The following is a 19,604-nucleotide window of genomic DNA, read 5'->3' on the forward strand; positions in this document are numbered from 1 at the left end:
TTCCCTTAAATTCACTGCAACTAAAATACATTTTTCAATGGTTACCCTTCCCCCATAATTAAAATGTATGCCTGAGTTATATCTCCTCTTTCAAATCATTAGCATCTTTTAAAAATGCTACTGTATATCCTGACTGTTCTGAGAAGCTACCAAACAAAACTGAAGTTTACAATTTTGGTTTTGAATACCAAATTAAAGGCTGTCTTAGAAGCTGTCATTCCTATTCAACTCAAGTTCAGTGTAGTACCAAATTAGCATTTTTTTTCAGTAAAGGAATATGCTTGTTTAAACATATGTCTCTCCAGAGCGAGGGGTAGCATCAGGAATCTTTTTTTTTTAAATTCACTACTGTTCTGAAAGACCTGCATGAAGATGTGGAAGAGATGATTATTGTTAATATACAGTAACTGTTTAATCCCTATTTAAAATAATGCTAAAGAAATCCTGAACATAAAATCTCTCAGGAGGATCCTGTATGTTTAACAGACTTTGTTTAGCTTTGAACTCCTTGTAAAAAAAAATATCTTGGGAGTCTAAACATTATCTTGCTAAAATCTGTGCATTTCCTTAACAGAATGGGGAAAACTAGATATTTTACTTGCACCAATTAAATCATCAGCACTCCCCTCCCCCTCTTGGAGATTTTAGTGAGGAAATCATTCTGCTAGGCTTACAATTTTAGCTCTACATTTAGAAAGTGCCCTTTTAATTTTTCTTCAAGCACTCATTTAAATGTCCCTTTTTAGCTAACTAAGTCCAAATTTGGGCTTTCCTTTATGGTCACATTTTTTTTTACTTTACCAGAAAGCAGGACATGTATGTAGAAAGTCCATATTTTTCACGGACAGTATGCCAGCACTTGTTTAAATGCATTCTAGATGACTGATGCCTTGTATTTTTTGTGTTACTGACAAAAACAAAAATTAACATATATTCCACAAACTGGAAAATCTGAAAAAAAGCAGCCAATATCCACATGGGATTGAAAATAAATGCCTGTTTCTGAGCTCATATCACAAGCGAGCCATGAGACACTACTGGGCAAGATAGTTAATTTTATTCTGTAGTACACCTTCACCGTCAAAAAAGAATTCCACAGTACTTGATTGCTAATAAAAAAGAAGATACCCACCGAGAAGGTAATTCCTATAGGACCTCACCCCTATAATAAAACATGCATGGAATGATTTGGAAAGGTACTTCAAGTCTGATTTTTGTATTTGCATTTTGCTGCTGTTCACATGGGCCAAGAGTCTATCAAATTGGTTAACTGGGTCTGCTATACAGATCGGGTCTTGTTGTATGTATTTTTTTAAATTTGTCAATGCCTTCCTGGGTGAAAATACTGATTCTTCATGCCTTCTAAGGACATACTTCTTGCGTGGTGCTACTGATCAGCACCGACAGCCAAATGACTCCAGGTTTTGATGAGTCTATATTCAGCAGTTTAACCTCTGCTGCTCCCCAGGTTTCAAGGTGAAGGAAATGTTGCTGGATTTGGAGAATGGCTCTCCAGGCATCTATGGTACTCCCCTAGAGACCAGGACCTTCACCTGCTCCATCAGACCCTTCATTGTCCTATTTGCTCTCAGGGATTTTTGAAGCCAGAAAGCAAGGTTGAGGTGTGGTGGCATAGGTCATCACTGCAAGGCAGATTACATAGCAACAAATCAGTGAGGAAATCAAATGCAGAGGACACCCCAAAATGTGTAAGTTGAGCAAAACGGAGCCTTTTGGAATAAAGTCCTCTCCACAACCTGAAACCACGCAACTGGACTGGGACAATGGAAAATTACCAGAAGGTAATACTTTCAAAGGGGCCTAATTTCCATTTTCAAAAGCGCCTTGAGACACTTAAGCTGCAAAGTACCCCTGAATTGCAAGGAAACTTGGGCTCCTGAGTAACTAAATCACTCTTTAAATCACAGGCTCCTAAACCATTTAGGCATTTTTTAAAAATGTAAGCCTTGAACCCATCCTGAAAAACCGACTGCCCAAGCTTTCTAATGATTGCAAGGAATAATCCAGGAAAAATTTTAGATTCTTCAAAAAGAAACAGAACCCTTGAAGCAGACTGAAATACAGGGGACTACATACATAAGAGATAAAATAACACATTTCTTTAACAAACTCCCTCAACAGAGGGGTTCCCATCCCTGCAGAGAAGTAACAGAAGTAACTTGTGACAATATTTAAAAAAAAATACCATATAGTTTGAGCTATCCAAGCAACCAAAAAATATCCTTGTAGCAGTTGGAAAGTACTCTTTCATGATCGAAGTCCAAAACAGAAGTACTTCTTTCCAGTAGCATTTCCTTTTTTTAAAAATTAAAAACTTCTAATGTTTGTCTCTCGTTCAGGACAACTGAAGTTAGCTGTAATTTTAGTTTCTCGGATTTTTTTTTTTTGGATTGGAAAGAAACACAATTGTTTTTTAGCTAAATAACAGCCATGAGGACAAAGATCCAGGGAAATGTATTATAGCACTAGGTACTTTGCCACACGTGCAGCGCTGCTCTTAAACCAATGGAACAAGTCATGGTTTAAATAAACAAAGGGGGAAAAAAAAGAGTAAAAGTCAAGATGCCTCTACCTCTTCATACACCTGAAGCCAAGTCCTAATCAAAAGCATGTATTAAAATAGATGTATCATGGACAATGTGCAAAAGAGAACTCAGCTGGACTAGACATTTGAGGACTTGATCTGCCCTTAGGCTACTGCCATTTATTCGGTGCCTTGGAGTTGAACTTGAACACTGTTACATGTCAAAAAGTAAATAAAAAAGAAACATTTTGTGTTTAAAGAGCGCTAAGTGGATGATCCAAATGCTGCTAGCACAAGGGTTAGTGGAATGGTAAAATTATATATAAAAATATGTATTTTACATGCCTCCCTTCTTCATTCTCTCTCTATACAGCGCTCATGCCAATTTTTCATTTTTTACTTTAGGCCTCCAAGCGTGCATTTTATAGAAGACAGCTCTTTTTGGAATCCTTCTGTTTCAAGGAGTGAGGATTTCTTTGCTACAAGTTAAGGAAAATGGATCAGAGCACCTCCAGGGCTTGGGGTGGGTGCTGTCTCATATGGGTGCAGGCCCATATGCAATAGGCAGCACAGCAGGAAAGGTGCTCAGGATCATTATGAAGGGTCGAGCACAGCACACTCGAATCAAACCTGCTCCCTGCACAACAGCCTGCGACTGGCTGGGTATCGGGGAACGCAGACATGGTTGCCGGACAAGGCTGGGCGTGGCTATAATGGCCGTGCGTTTATCCTGCGCATCTCCAGCTGCGTAGCACCAAACAGTCAACATTTCAATCACTCCCGATTCTGAACAGAAGTAATCAGGCCACACAGCTCTCACAAGCTGCTGGAAAGCGGCTGGTTTATTTTGCAGCCTCTTTTTATGATGTGCTGCGCGCTGCTCTGTTACTAGCTACGGCTGCAACACGTCAGCAGCAAGGACATGCTGAAAATGCTCAATTCTCTGGACCTCTCATATGAGAGCACATATGTATTTCTCTTCGTTTTGATGCAGAATCTTGACTCTTAAGGAGGGATTTATTTCTGAATCATGGGGAGACAGCTCTACCAACGGGGCTTACTCCGTGAGAAAAGTGGCTAAAGCAAAGAAACCGTTTCAGAGAATAAACCTACAAACATAAACCTGTAATCAAAAGCACGGATTATCCTTGTACAATTAAGCGCAAGTAAATTAAAATGGAAGAGCATCAGGAAAGGCAATGCTAAGTAAAATGGGTTCTGTAACTATACAGAAGTTAAGTGTTTCAGATCAATCTTGGCTATTTGTTTTTTCTAGTTCTGAATGAGGGCTGGAATAAGAATAGACATCTACAGTGTGTCTATATACAATGGGCACCCTTGAAAACAGAAGGTATACCACCTGCAGGAAATTTACTGGGCTGTTTTCCACATTTCCCATTCTGGACACAAACAGTACCAGTATATATTGTGCTATTGACACCATGCGCAACTCCATTAATACTTGAAAGACTGAGAACTTGAGCTGTCTAGAAGATTATGTAAAATAGAAACGCGCACCAGCTACGCCAATGTCCAAAATACGTAAGTGCATACCTGTAATTTTGTCTCTCACGAGTTTGCAGGATTCAATTTCACCAATGCTCCCAAACAGACTCCTGAACTCCTCCTGTGTCATATTCTGGGGTAAATAGTTGACTATGAGGTTGGTTTTGCTGTCGTCTGTAGCAGCCCCTGTCTGCATGGGGGAAGGGCAGTTTCTACTGTTGCTGGAGGGTCCATTGGTTGTATTGGATGTAGGGCCATTCGACACCTGAGGCTCCATGGTGCTAATTATCTAAATAAAGATAAAAAGGAAAAACACTGCTTGAAGTTTCACAGATACAATTGCTATTTTTAAAGATACTGATAAATGAATGAGTAGGTAGCATTCACGGCCAATTTAGACACTTCAACAACAAAAAAAACCCAACCAAACCCTGGCTTGATTCCTCCCTTATTGTTGTAAAGTAGGTCATGCTAGTCTTTGGCTCTGAGCATATACTAAGATGCAGGGGGGAAAAAAATTAATGCAGTTAATTTCTGTTTTCATTCTGTAACTATTTTCTCACATGTATATTTAAGCGACAAACTGAATTATAATTCAAGGTAATAATAATAATTAAAATTACGGTTCTATTAAATCAGATGAAGTATAGCAGTCTATATGAAAAGATAAAGGGCTGTATTGCAAAGTGCAATGACAACAAATTAACCAAGGGCATTCAATCCAAAGTGTTGGGGTTAGGATTACCCTGAATAAATAACTCCTTGGTCTTGCAAGACGCATGGTTCCTGGTTCCAATAACAACCTGTATTTGCTAGCTATATTTTTCACCAAATCAGCTGGTACTTCTTTACAAAATAATGCTTCAAATCTGCAGCCTTCATATGTGTGAGTAAATTTTAACAGGTGCTGGAAACAAAGGACTCCTTCTTTAATTAGAGAAGCTACTTCCAAATGGCTTATTGGATATGGGTACAGATTAAATCTCTCTCCATCTCAACATTTCAAACTACAATGTCCAATAAACAGATCCAGATGATCCTTTTTTATTACAAAATAAAGGTCCATTCTCGCAAATACTTATGCAGGCCAGGCCCTATGAAGATAAACTAAAGGGCCTGAATCTATTCAGCCTCCACAAGAGAAGACCAAAAGGGGATCTAGTGGCCGTCTCACGGGGGGGACCTGCGGATAATAGGTGAGGCTCTGTTCTCCCGGCCACCACCTGGGATAACAAGGAATAACAGCCACTAATTGATTGAGAGCAGGTTCAGGCTTGGTATCAGGAAGTGTTACTTTACGGTTAGGGCTGCCAGGCTCTGGAATGGGCTCCCAAGGGAGGTGGTGCTCTCCCCTACCTTGGGGGTCTTCATGAGGAGGTTGGATAGATATCTGGCTGGGGTATTATGATCCCAGCACTCATTCCTGCCCAGGCCAGGGGGTCGGACTTGATGATCTGCTCAGGTCCCTTCTGACCCTAGAAACTATGAACTATGTAAGTAGCCCCATTGTTGACAATATTATTAACTGCATGAGTCAAGTTACTCATGTGTCTATGGGCAGGATCAGGACCTAACAATGCAAGAACTTTCAAGTTAAAAGATTGCAGCTGCATGTTTTAACAACTGCTTTAACAATTCAGGGTGCAGCAAAGAAAGTTTAAAGAGTTTCAGCAGTTCAGGGCCTAGCTTACGCTGGGTTTGCCTCAACTACAATTTAACTGCAATCTCTAGTGCTGAAAAGGAAAGCCAAGATTATCTTTGCTGGACATTATCTCATCTTCAAACTGGGGTAAGCCCATTGTACAAATAGTGGATTGTACTGGCAATGGTGGATTGCAATACAGGGATGGTGGCTGGTGGGAAATGTCCCCCAGCCAGGCAAAGCCTCAAGTTTATGAAAGGCTTAAAACAGCTACGCAGTGCTACCAGGGAGAAGAAAAAGCCACTACTAACAGGCCAAAGAAATTTAGACATCACAGAAAAATTCAGGAGAGAATTAAAGTACTGAGACACTACACAGTTTGAACCCTGTGTTGATCTGATCCTATAATTATTATAATTACTTACGACTTAACACACTCTCTTTTTTAAAGCCAGGAAGGTACATATTGTGACAAGTTACATTTAGTAATTTCCTACAAAACTTTGGGGGGGAAGGAAGGGGGGGGGGGGGGGAAGGAGTACAGGAGCATTCATATCTAGACTGATATCCAGCTGATTCTTTTTACTTGATTTAACTTCAGGAAGGAATAGAAAGGAAAAAAAAAATAGTGAATGTGAATTGATGTGGTTACAATATTGTGTTTGATATTTCATCTATGCCATTCATAATTGGAAATACACTCAGTGCTCATTTTAAATCACTGGTCCCTGTGAAAAACAAATGCTTTGATAGTGCAGTGAACAAAGACCTTTCACAATGGTGTTTAACACAATGTCACAACAAACCTATAGAACAAAACTAGTTAAAACAGAATAAAATAGTATTTTTTAAAAAAAATCAGAGCATCCAGGAGATCATTTCATGCAGATAGCAACTTATTAAAAATTCAACAGATTCCAGTCTGAACTTCCCATGCCAAATCTACTGATCATGTAGCAGCAATCCCCATCCCCCCACAACGGTTCAGTGGGGTCGTGTAAACCTCCCTGCCTTGTCCAGCATCATCTGTGCTCCCTAATTAATCTTTATCTTTTTTTTTTTTCTTTAAGTACAACTCCAAGTGCATTTAAAGAAACCATCTCCCTTCCACTCTGTAACCTTCAATCCACAACCTATTCCAACCCTGGGAAGCCTTGCTGGTCGTCTGCTGAAGACGTCATTATCCCCTGCTCTGGTGAGCAGCTGAACTGAGCATAAACCCATCACCTATACTGTATCTACACAACTGCATCAACTTGAGTTTGAAAACAAAATCTTGGTCCATGCTTCCTACAGGAACAATCCTTTGAGATGCTGAATGACCTTAACTCTTACCCCCCGCCACATCCCCCTTTCAATGGGCAGTGGGCATGCTCTGTATTTCACAGGATCAAGCCTTATGTTGGCATCTAACTCCATCCAAAAACACTAAAAAAAAAAAAAAAAAAAAATGTCAGTGAAGTAGAGTCATCCTCTTTTGATAAAGCGTGACTATTTTACACATTTCATTTCAGCATATGTTAATGTTTTTGCAGTTTTGGTCATTACATTTCTGCATCATGCTTTCTACTAGATGCAATATTTGGCTGGTTTCAAATTTTACTTGAGCCACAAGGTTCAAAATCCAGGATTTTACCCAACTAGTAGTTTATAACTAACCAGATTCAACTTAGAGACGGGGAAAACATAGCTGACAGAGAAAAATGCAGCTTTCCATGGGTACTGAAATCCCCACCATAGATATTAATATCACAGAAATACCACTGTCACACAGCAAGCTGAAAGTTCATGGAAGGCACTTCACACCTGATACTTCACTTCTGGAGTTAATGGAAATATTGCCACTTACTTCAGTGGCAGCAGGAGCAGGTCTTCAGTGCCACATACTAAAAAAATGTTCACATTCGTTTATTAGTAACAGAAGCAAAAGGCATGCCTTGTTACCCTTGCTAAACAATTAGGCCTTGACCCTCTATTTAAAATATATAAAGGATGATAAAGTTCAAAGTTTGTTGTTTTGCCTGCTTTAAATGTTGCACAAACTCTTTAAGAACTGTATTTCTGTGTTTTTCTTCTGTTGCTCAGCCTTCCGATTTTTAACCAAGGTAAAGTATAAGCAAAGACAGCAACATCACAGACAGAATAGGCTGTGTTTGAGCAAATATACGTGCCCTTTATTGATATTTCCTTATTTACTGCAGATCTCTCACATTTGTGACTGGTTTTTTCAAAGCCAGGGTCTCTATCCACCTGCTCAGCTTCGTGAAAGTTCTGCAAGATTTCCACTAATATGAAAAGAAAATTAGGCCCATAATTTGCTATCACCAAAGTTACTGTAATGCTGTGAGTTGCTAATAGTAATATCACTACAGGAGAACTGGGGGAGAGAGAGCGAGCTCAAAGATATTACCGGAAGCATTTATCACAAACATCTGAAGTGCAAGGATTTTATCATTAAATTATTTAAAGGCCTTTCCTGTGTATGGAAGGGATTTTGGAGGATTTATGTAGAAAAATCACAGCTCTATATCAGAGACTGCAAAACCTGTCCTTACCAGCATGAAAGAATAATGTTTACATTGGACTTATTCATGTAATTTAACCCGTGTAAAGATGTGCTTTATTCATGACAGTAACAATAAAAGCCCCAAACATTTTTCCAGGTGTTGCCACCCCACTTACCTCTCCTAAACCTTGGAGGTACAATAGGGTCTACTCAACTTAGCTGGAATACTTTTCCCACCATTTAATATAAAAAGAGTCATTGGGTATTACTGCAGGCTGTGTACTACTTAAAAATAAATTCATTAACCATATGGAAAAATGTTCCTCAGTAGCCCACTCATGTCTCGTGATCCCCACACCACACATTTTTTAAAAATTTTAATTCACCACAACAACCTCCTTAAAAAGGGTCTCCTTTAATTTCCTGGACATGGTGTTTGCTTTCAAATGTCTTAATTGTGTAAACTCCTTTAACGGTTATAATTTTACAAAAAGTATCTTTCTTATTATTGAAGATTAGCTCATTTTCCCAAAAAAAAGTCTTGTAGAGAGAACTACGCATGTATTTTTTTTAAGGTTAGAGATCTAGGTAGATACTGGTGCCCAGCATCTGCTTCTACCCCCAGGCACCCCAAAACCCCAAGCCAACTCAACCAAACAAACAAATGAAAACCAACAACCCCCCCCAAACCACTCAAATATATAGTCACTTAGCCTCAAGGGCATACTTTAAACATAGAAGTATATTTCCTTGAAACAATGCATTATAACCATTATATTTAAAACCTTAGTCTTTAATATCTAATTTAATATTCCTAATACTTTTGCAGAATTTCGGCCGGAATAAACCAATTTAGATAAATATTTCTGCTCTTAAAACGTTACACTGCAAGCACTTTACCATAACATCCATATTTACATGAGCAGGTATTAAAAGGAATGATTTTTGTAAAGGAAATGATGGTCTGGGCTCTCTCTCTCACATTATTTGTTAGGAAAAGATTAAGAAAGTTAAGACCAGCAATCTACTGCGGTGCCTTTTTAAAAAGTCTTATTGGCTATAGCTAAGGTAAGCAGATCAATCCTCAACTTTTTAATTTCTGAGATGACCCTAAAACTCCTTTTTCTAAATCGTTTGGCAACAAACTTAGTCTTTTATTCCCTCTGTACGGAAATCAGTATTAGCAATGCCAATCAGATACAAAACTGTATGTGTACGATAGCTCAGAAAAAATTATTTCACATGATATATAAAACACGTTGATTTGAGACCAAGAGTAACTGAAGACATTTTATGAAAAATTCATTTGATTTATAACCTTTCACAAAAGGTGAGAAAAAACACACGTCAAGTTTACAGCTGCACCTATTAAATAAAGGCATGCCTTGTCTCCACTTCTCAGGATGGCTCATCAGACCCCTGGTTTCTAAAATTGTGTCTCATTGTGCTACTTTTTTTCACTATGGTAATATACCTGCAAACTACAGGGCATTTCAGTGTGACACGTTTCACAAAGAAATGCTCAGCTGGTTGGGAAGCCTGTGTGAGCTCTGGCACCGGTGTGCAAAGCACAGCTAATCACGAAGCACGGTGCAACTCTCCGCTCCAAAACGTCAACGGCAGAAAAATCCCCCACAGCAGCTCCGACATCCTAAATGATGTTTGAGAAGTCTCTCTCTTTTGAGTCGTCGTATAAATATTTCCAAACTAATTCAGGGAGCTTAATCTCTTGGCTAAAATATTAGCTGCAGCAATAATGCAAAGAATACCTGCATGTATCATGTAAACACAACTATTGTAAGGCTTAAACAAGCTACTGCTAACTGACATTAATCTTCAGTTGTTATTACAGTAAATATGTTACATCCATCTACCATTACAAAGAACAGTTAATGAATCATTTAGAAAACTACCCACAGACAGATTAAGACAGCCTTATCTTCCTATTGCATGCATAAACAATAGCCTTTGGCTCAATGCATGCAAATATACACGTTTCATATTTCCAACATTTGTTTGCTGCAGTCGCGGTGTGTCTGTGTGTGGGGCTGAGAAGAAGGCTGCGCACATGCATTGAAAACTGCCTGGATGTCACTGTTTTCTTAAACCCTATTCTTGTCATCTGAAACACGGATAACTCCCTTTATAAATAAATCCCACTGACCTTGCTACATATGGGAAAAGATACAGTAACGATTAGTCGCCAAAAATAAATATTTGTTTTCACAGCGCTAAAAGGCAATATTTGTAAAAGACTCCACAACCGGGCTGTTCTTAAGAAAGCGCAATCTAAAAATAATTTTGAAGAACGATGGAAAGGATACCGTTCATCTGGACAGATTATTTCTAGTGCTCGGAAATCAAAAAAAAATAAATATTATCTATGCATAATAAATTGTTCACAACACCTAAATGCCAGGAAAAATGATCATGGTAAATTATACCTCATGAACAATTCATGAGATCTAATTTTATATTATTTCTAAGCAGTCATTAATGAACAAACTCAGAACGTTCGTCCATAAAAAGAATTTAGATAAATAATGCAAAACTCTTACTTTATCCCAGAAAGCACTTTAATTAGCACTGCCAGTTGTTTGCTTTACATCTGAAAACAAATGGGGCCATAGCAGAGGTCAGTCGTATAGAAGTGATGATGTAGCTGTGATGGCCCAGAAATGTGCAAGAGGCAAGGATTTCGTAGGGTGATTATCTTTTTTGGACCAACTACATAGTTGGAATAAAGTTAGAGAGATTTTAAAATGCAAGGTCTTCTCCCTGGGCATCCACAGCCATCTTTAAAAAAGTAGCTTCTATAGTGAGAAAAAAATCATGCCCAACGTAGCAATGATGCAGAAGGCAAGGATTTCTTACAGCTGCTTGTGGGATCAGATGGTTAAATCCAAACCTATGCATGTGCTTAATATTACAGATATGTGTAGTCCCACTGAAGCCAACTGGAGCTACTGAGACACGTACAGTTAATATATACTATACATTAGCTTTTACTATTATGTCCGCAGGTATGGACATGTTACAGTAGCACTAGAGTGATGCAGCTGGGATGGTCCAGGAATTACGTAAGAGGAAAGCTCGTATAACTATCCCAACTATGCAGCTGCTCCAATAAAAGGTATCTCCCTGAGAAATCTTTGCCTCTAGACTGCTCATGCACACATACATGCCCTCCCCATATGCAGGTCCTGATTTGCACTCATACACTACTAAACTACTGTACCACTGGTTACTGGGACTACTCATAGCAGTAAATTAAGCATGCATTAAAAGTATTTGCAAAATTCAGGTCATGAATTGCAAAAACTCTTGTGCGTGCAGAGGATCTTCATATATGTTTATACAGCATTTTGCACAAAATGGCCCCAAGCCTTGCTAAGACCTCTGGGCATGACTGTGATAATAAATAGCAATTAAAAAGGATTCACAGCAGAGACTGGCAAAGTGAGAATTAAGGACTGAATTTTACTTTGGACAAATATGTGGATTTCCACCCCACCCCCCTACAAATGACCTTAAAATGAGCCCAGGAAGCAGTCTTTGTGGATCCCCAGTAACCATTTTCTTCTCCATAACATGACTGTCAAATCATGCTGTCAGTCATGTTTTTTTTATTAAAGCTTAGGCACCGCACTACTAGACTGCTATTATTTACTTAATAAATACATCATGAACATGAAATAAAAGAGGAAAATTCAGCTTTAGAGCAATTCTGCCTCAAGGCAAATCCAATATCCCAGAAATGAATCATTATCTAACCACCCTCTATAATTTGACATATCCCGCCACACACAGTTTTCATATGCTGTGCCCTTCCCGCTCTTCCTATGGAAGATGTATTTAATGTTTCAAATATTGATGCAGTAAAAAGGCTTAGCCTAGGAAAGAAAATATCCTGAACTGGCAGTCATTGTTATACAGGTTTCAAGCTTTAGCATTAATACAAAATACTGGTTCCAAAATATGGTCTAACAGTGTTAAAATGATATTCTAATATTTTTAGCAAGTTCACAATTACAGGGTGCCATAACTGTGCTGAACATGAGTGATCCAAGATGACAAAAAGTCAAATTCATGCGTTCCAAAATGGCAAGCCTTTAATACATAATACAATAAAATCACTATTTTTATAAAGCATTTTTCCATTTTTTTTAAACTTCCCAATGTCTTTAGGACAAAGATTTGGAATTATACATTTCTGTGAAAGACGATGCATGGAAATGGAGAGATTTCTGTTCACATTTTTACCAACTGTGTGGCATCTAGCAGGACAAAGAAAATAAAATTTGTTAGTACTACTGCTTGTTGCTACAATAATGTCTCCAACTGAGACCCAAGCCCTATTGTGCTAGATGATGTATAAACACATAGTCAGGCCAAGGCCAGGGACTGCTCTACAACATGCTGAGCAAAATAGAGACTTTTAAGCAACTTGCCCAAGGTCATGCAGGAAATCTGTAGCAGATCCCTTAAATTTCCTGTATCCCAGGTCAACGTGCTAATCTGAAAGGCCACTCTTCCAACTCTTTTGCAACTGTGGCAGGCATGCTAATGCTGTGCAACAAATTCAGTTCTTCATTTTACTGCCTGTAAAAATGGCTTTTTTTTTAACCTACACACTCCAGTTCATCTAGTTCTCAGACTTTGCAAATATTCTGCCTGTTTGTACAGTGTACGGGAGAGGAAGAGATGAAAGGAGGTTGCAAGCCCACGTTGTTATCAGTCAAATTACACAACAGACAAACCTGGAGCAGCAGCTCCTCTCAAAGCATGTAAAAATATGCTGGAATTATTGAGAAGAGACAAAATAGGTACATCACGTACTCTGTGTCGTCTCTCCCTCTTCATACATATATTGGGGGTGGCAACAAAGAGGGAGAAAATGACACTTTCTGTACAACTGCACACTGGGCAATAATTTCAGGCAATAGAGGCAGCTCAACAAGGATGGAGAGCAGGGATGCAACCGTTGGCCTCCCTTTTCAACCCATGCTACATCTGCAGCAAGTTCTGCATACATGCAGAAACCTGGGCTTATATAACTGCAGCCTTGGTTGTTTCTAATCATAAAGCCATTGTGGGGTTTTTTCCACCCCACCCAACAAAAGCAGAATATAGCTGCAGAGCCCTCATATGTACCATCTGACCCTCATGCTGTTTCTTTTCTTGTCCTTTGAGTGCTTCCATTAAGCAAAATTTTTATACCTGTCCACAGCTTCTTTACCGTGCCATAAAGTGGTGCATACAGGTTCATGCCAGCAAGAATCTCTCCATTTTTTTTTTTTGAAGCCCTATATACTACGTGGTTCTATTTTTAATATGCCACAAACATCCAGCAAGAGCAGGAGACCACATCCTGAACATTTCTGAGCTTTTATGCTTCCTGCTGGAAAGAAGAGTTAAAAAGCTACAACACGCTGTGGAGCACGTAAAGGTGACCTGCCTAGCTCTAAATCAGGGTTACCCTATTCAAAGCAGCCTGCTTCATTTGTGGATTCACTTCCAGGCCCCAGAAGTTGAGCTGCCTTCTCTATTTACACTGGTTTCATTAGAATCTCTCTCTCTCTCGCTTCTACGCCATTCAGGTTGATGTGTGTATATAGAAATAGAGAATCCAGCTTTGATTTTACAGTCTCCAAACTTGAATTGAGCTTTGGAAGAGAGATGCCGCAGCAAAACACAAACTGTGGCAAATAACAGCCTCCGAGCACGTGACACAGGTTACAGTTAGCTCAGGTTCAAATCCCTTACAGTTCCTCGAGGTCTCGCTGCCACAGACCTTGACAAAGAACAACAACAGGGAACTGTCCTAACTCGGAGCCAGGACATCTGGAACAAGAGGCTATTCTGTACGAGAAACCAACCACCTGGTTTTCCCAGGAGGCTATAGGCGGCACACACATGAAGTTCAGTACATCTTATAAATTAGAACAAAGGCGCACAGGTGAGGTTCCTCCCTCCCGAGGCACGCCTCCTTCCTCTCCAATTACCCTTTCTTTTTGCTAAGCTGGCACTCTAAAGTCAGGTTACTCTGTACCTATGAGTTTCCCAAGCTGTTTCGATCAGTCTGTATCATTCCTCATTTCCCCCTGCTTGCTCTTTCAAGATGCAGCTGAAGGACAAGAAAGTGCTAAAAAAGATGCACACAGTCTCCTAACAAGGAAGCCAATTTTTCCTGATTGGGTGCTCTGAATCCCACTATACAGTGGGATTTCTCACCTCTTCCTCAAAAAAATTATGCTATATTAGGTGATGAACCCCACAAAAGGGGAAGTGGTCTCCTATAGACTACCCTTTTCTTCTGAAGTGATGCATTAACAGTTACAAGGCTGAATACCCAGAAGTATATTTAAAATCTATACTTTCTAGCATGGTGGTTGGCTCAGTGAAGAGCAAAGTACTACAATAATGGCTGTGTGATGCAAGCCAAGATTGTGCGCACCAAAAAATATCAATATGGGACTATTAGATACAGACGCACAAAGGTTCTCCAAGATTGGAGAACTTGTAACCTGAAAATAAAAGTACAGGACAAGAAACCTTTTTTTGGCTTGTTTTTAGAATTTGATTCTGCTCTTGCACTTTCCCATCCAACCTCTATTCATTACATCAAATTTACTGTTTATTTAATGACATTGCCAGTTTTGGTTTTTTTTAAATTCTAATGCTTCTTTTGTTTGTGTCCAGGTATATTCTTCACATACACGTGTATCTATTTATTTAAAGATAAGTGTAACTGCTCAGATCCTTAGTGGGTGTAAATTGACATAGCTTTAATGTGGTCAACCGTTTTTTCTTGATATGCTTTTTCCTCATATTTTAAACTCGAACAGAAATTTAAACCAACCTCCTATATTATAAGCTATGTAATCTGCAATTGAAAAGTCGGAGATACCTACTAACAAGAACTAGAGAAGAAAAGGCTGAGCAAGAAATGTCTAAGATCTGGAGCAACTGATACACTAGAAACATCAGGTAACATTTTCAAACGTGCTTCAGCAACTTCAGAAGTCAAATCCATTTCCATATGACTTAGGCTCAAAGCATTTTTTAAATTATACCCTACTGTTTTTCATTTAAGCGAAGGCATACAAAGAAACTGATGGCTTAGCAACGTGCATACTGCACCAGTTCTTTCAAACATACCTTGGAGTCTCATTTCAGTAGGACTTTACTGAAAATATACTGGTGATTATAGTTAGATAATTCTACTAAAACACACATGAAACTTTTCCTCCGCCCACAACTTGTGAACGGACACCAGTACCTTCAAGTCTAAGTGGTACAGAACCAACCAAGATCAGACTTGGGATGACAAGGAAGTGAAGCCTCTTCCACTGGGAATATTAGCATGCCTTGTGTTAGCTGCATACTTTCCTGTCCAATACTAAAGGACACTGCATGGATTAGTTATAAACTAGGAATATGACTACTTTTCTACCTACATATAACTCACTTACAAGGCCACAATCTTGCACCATGCCAATGTCATTTCTGAAAACAATGGCGCTTTCATGAAGAAAAAGGCTTCCTGCTTTTGCAACAAACAAAGCCTGACCAAAATTTTAATGGACTACCCCCCAAAATACTGAGATTATCCCAAACAGAAGGGTTATATACTAACAGTAAAAACATTGAGTATTGGAAGATTCTCATGGAAAAAGAAGTGGATATGACCGACTAGTATACAGAAGTAGCTCTCTAGTCTCATTATATTATAGAAAAAATGTCTATACTGTGCACCAAGTGAGAAGGACTTAAATCCACTGCATGGTAAAAGACATAAAAAGAAGAATATTTTGCTTATTTAGATATAAAATTACATGCATAAAGAAGACCTAGGCTGGACTCTAAAGGTGTTGAGCATCAGATGTATTATGCAATCATCAGGAGACAAAACAGCTCTGCACACCAACCTACTCGCCACAGATCAGGTTAAATGATCATAATAATCTCCTTTGCACTTACAAATCTATAAATTTATAGACCATCGAACACACAGAAACATGCCACAGGCCAAATCAGAACACCCTCTCCTTTAAACTTTCAAAGGAAACCCCTCCCTCAATTTTTCCAATAAATGAACCCCAAAGACCTGTTCAAAAAGATGGGTACACCAAGACAATCAATGCATTATCAGGACACGTACATTTCAAACATGAGTAGGAAACCCATCATGGAAAATACATTCATACCTGTATCTTCCCTTTTGTGCCATCAGGACTCCCAACAGTACCTCTCCTAACCTCAACTGCCCAAAGAGGCACTCTTTCAAATCGAATAAGGGCCCGCGTCATTCAGAGTCATAGGTCAAATGCAATACATTAAGTGCTACTAAAGCAAGTGATGGCGATGTAGGAAGTGACACTGCGTCACTGTTAAAAATAACCTCCATCTCTGACTGATGGGGGTAAATTGAAGGAGGCTGGACTCCAAACGGGTACAAAAAATGGGCTAGGAGAAGGTCGATCCTTTGTTGGGTAATCTGGCTGGATATTAACATAAAAGGTTGTTGATAGTCACAAAGACCCCCTAAGCAAGTAATTCATTACAAATTTACATACAGCATTGATATGTTGAGGGTATTTAACATCAACATTTTTTCCCAGTAGATGTCTAGATGTATGAATATTTCTTTCCATAGTAGGCTAATGACAAGTACAGACAATAAAAAAAAGGATTCTAAAAATATTCCCCTCTTTTCCCTGGATTAGCATGTCTACAGTTAAATATAAACCATGCTCTATAAATTATCAAATACAATGTCAAATTCTGAAATGCACTCAGGAATCTCTCACCAAGTAAAAGATACTGCAGAAAATGTGAAGTTTGTTCTGGCCCAGTTACACTAAAAAAGAATATGCTACTCTGCTAGATTATGGGGTTAGTTTCCATCCCTAATCATATTAAGAACTACTGCAACTACTACAGTAGATATATATTGAATTTTCCAGGACCCTCTGTATCAAGCAAAGACATGATTCTCGGGAACAGCTGCTCTTACAGGAAGGAAATTAACAGCAATAAGCAACAGCATACCCGGCACACACACACGGAAGATTTTCTAGCATTCGCACATTCTGTTAAATGCCATTTGTACACACGTATTATCAGCAACTTTTGTGTAACAAAGACATACAATTATTTCTACCATGCCAGGAGCATGGCTGATGCTTTACAGCAGTGATTCTCAACCAGGGTGCCTTGAGATCCTTTCAAGGGTGCCATGGGGCACCATGAAATGTTAGCAGTGTTAGGTGGGCAAACATGATTCACAAGATAAACCTGGGAGATTTCCAACAGGAAATCAAAGCATTAAAACCGCTTTGCCCTTCTGGGGTCTTTGCAAGAGAATTGCTCTGTTATTTTTCTGTAGTTGAAAAAAGGAGTGAAAACTAAGAACTGACATTTTCTGAGAAGTGCCCTGAGTCCAAAAGCACTGGGAACTGCTCCTTTACTCAAATGAGAGAGGTCTTGGGCCAAAGGGTCTTGCAGTCTATGGTGGACACAGCGCAGCAAGGAAATGACTGATCAGCAGCAGAAGGGCAAGGATAAAATCAATAGTAAAAGTAGGATGGTTGTAATAATTTCAATCTTCACACTTACCAACACTTAGTTTAGGTATCCAAAATCTGGAAATATTTCACAGTATGAAATCATGCATTACTATTTTACTACCAGTTCCTAAGCAGGCTCTTTAATGGTGAGCATTGTGAACATTTTAAGATCTGACCTTGAATTGCTGAAGTCCATGGGATTTTTGATTCTGACATTGTTAAGGGACAGAGCAAACCTTCAGCATACAGCTGAGTAGAGCAACCCATTATTATTTTGCCTGTGAGGTTTGCCATGATTGTCTCAAACCAGAGCCACCCTACATATATAGAGCCTTATAATGATGCAAAATCAGACTGCCTCCTGATCAAAAATGCCCGTAAACAAGCACGACTAAAAGGTAGTGACTCTTACATAAACTCACTACCTATATTACCAACAAAACACTACAAAATGGAAGAAGAGTTATTTTTATGCAATGGAAAAATCAATGCAAGTGAAACTGTCTTTTGGGAAGGGCTACCACAAAGACAATAATTCTGACAGTGACAAATATCACTTTTGTTCTGGTGTTACAAGAAGTATGTGGACTTCTGGGAATTGTACTGCAACACTGCACAACAGATAATTAATGCTACGGACCACATTCCCAGTGCTCTATATTCTGGCTGGGTACACTATAACATCATATTAGAAGATGAGTCAGATCTACTTCAAATTTTAAATTGAGGAAATTGTCATTTTTGCTAATTTTAAGTATTGTAATAAAAACTTTTGGAGAGGGGAAGGAGGGAAGAAGAGACAAACTTCCTTGGTCCATCGACAAGCTCCAGAAGCTTTTAAACAGCACTTTCTACTATAGTTTAACATTTGAGTTTGACTTACTACTACTATGTTTTCTAAATGAGAATTTTGAAGTTCAATTCAATTCTGTAATTTTTCAGGCGTAACCTAAAAACACCAAGGAGCTTAGATGGACTGCTTGAAAAAGTAAGTGTAAGTGAGCATCAACTCACCACAGGCCAACATGCACAACCCATGCTCGTTAAAAAACATAATTCGTAATTTGCAAATTTCTAGGGTCACACGATGGGTCACGCAAGTCCACGTTTTGATCAAATGCCTATGAGGGAGCTAAAACCAGAGGATGGTGTTTGACTATCCTTCCCAGCACTTAGCAAATACACCCAAGATGCTATTAAATGGTTGGGACTGAAACACTTTTACTACTGGAAAGCCACCAACAATGTCACTGTCCACTACCAGCACACATAATCACGGACACGTTTTGCATGCGACTTTCTTGAAGCTTTACAAATTACACTACAACTTCAAGATTCATTTGCATCTTTTTTCAAAGCACATGCATTACACATCCTAGATTGGATGTTGCTGGTATTTTTCATTCTGGGTTGTTTTATGCTAATATAAACCTATTTTAAATAAAAAAGAAACTGAGGGTGGGGGGGAAGATTTTTCAGAGTTCAAGGACATATCATTTGCCCATCACAGCAGAATGTCTGACACAATTGTGCGCACCTTAGCAACAAGGGAGTACTACAGCATTTTATATACATCATGACTCCAAATATTGTCAAAGCCAGCCTTGCATTTTCCTGTGTAGCTAGTCTCCAGAAAGCACGCACAACCATTTAACTGACCCTATTCCCCCCACACACGCACACATTCTCACTGTCTCTTCATGCAATTTAATTAAGGATTCCTTGCTGATTCTCAGCATTTCCTGGCTCTTATAGATTACCTTCTTCACTGGGGAGACTGTCTTCGTGCAAAGACACAATCAAGGGTAGAACAATAGGTAAGAATGCCTCTCA

General features: G+C 39.0%; 1 protein-coding gene across 5 annotated transcripts in view; it reads right to left on the reverse strand.

Annotated features, from left to right (window-relative positions):
- The window catches only part of ELAVL4 (ELAV like RNA binding protein 4), a 109,523-nt gene that overhangs the window by 80,702 nt on the left and 9,217 nt on the right, over positions 1-19,604 (reverse strand). For all 5 annotated transcript variants that reach the window (XM_019501332.1, XM_019501329.1, XM_019501331.1 and 2 more), the window contains exon 2: positions 4,100-4,340. In XM_019501332.1, coding sequence (XP_019356877.1) covers positions 4,100-4,340 — 241 coding nt within the window. The remainder of the gene's footprint in view (positions 1-4,099; positions 4,341-19,604) is intronic.

The sequence above is a fragment of the Gavialis gangeticus genome, unplaced genomic scaffold (assembly GCF_001723915.1).
Source record: "Gavialis gangeticus isolate Ggan-Ray unplaced genomic scaffold, GavGan_comp1, whole genome shotgun sequence".
Lineage (NCBI taxonomy): Eukaryota > Metazoa > Chordata > Crocodylia > Gavialidae > Gavialis > Gavialis gangeticus.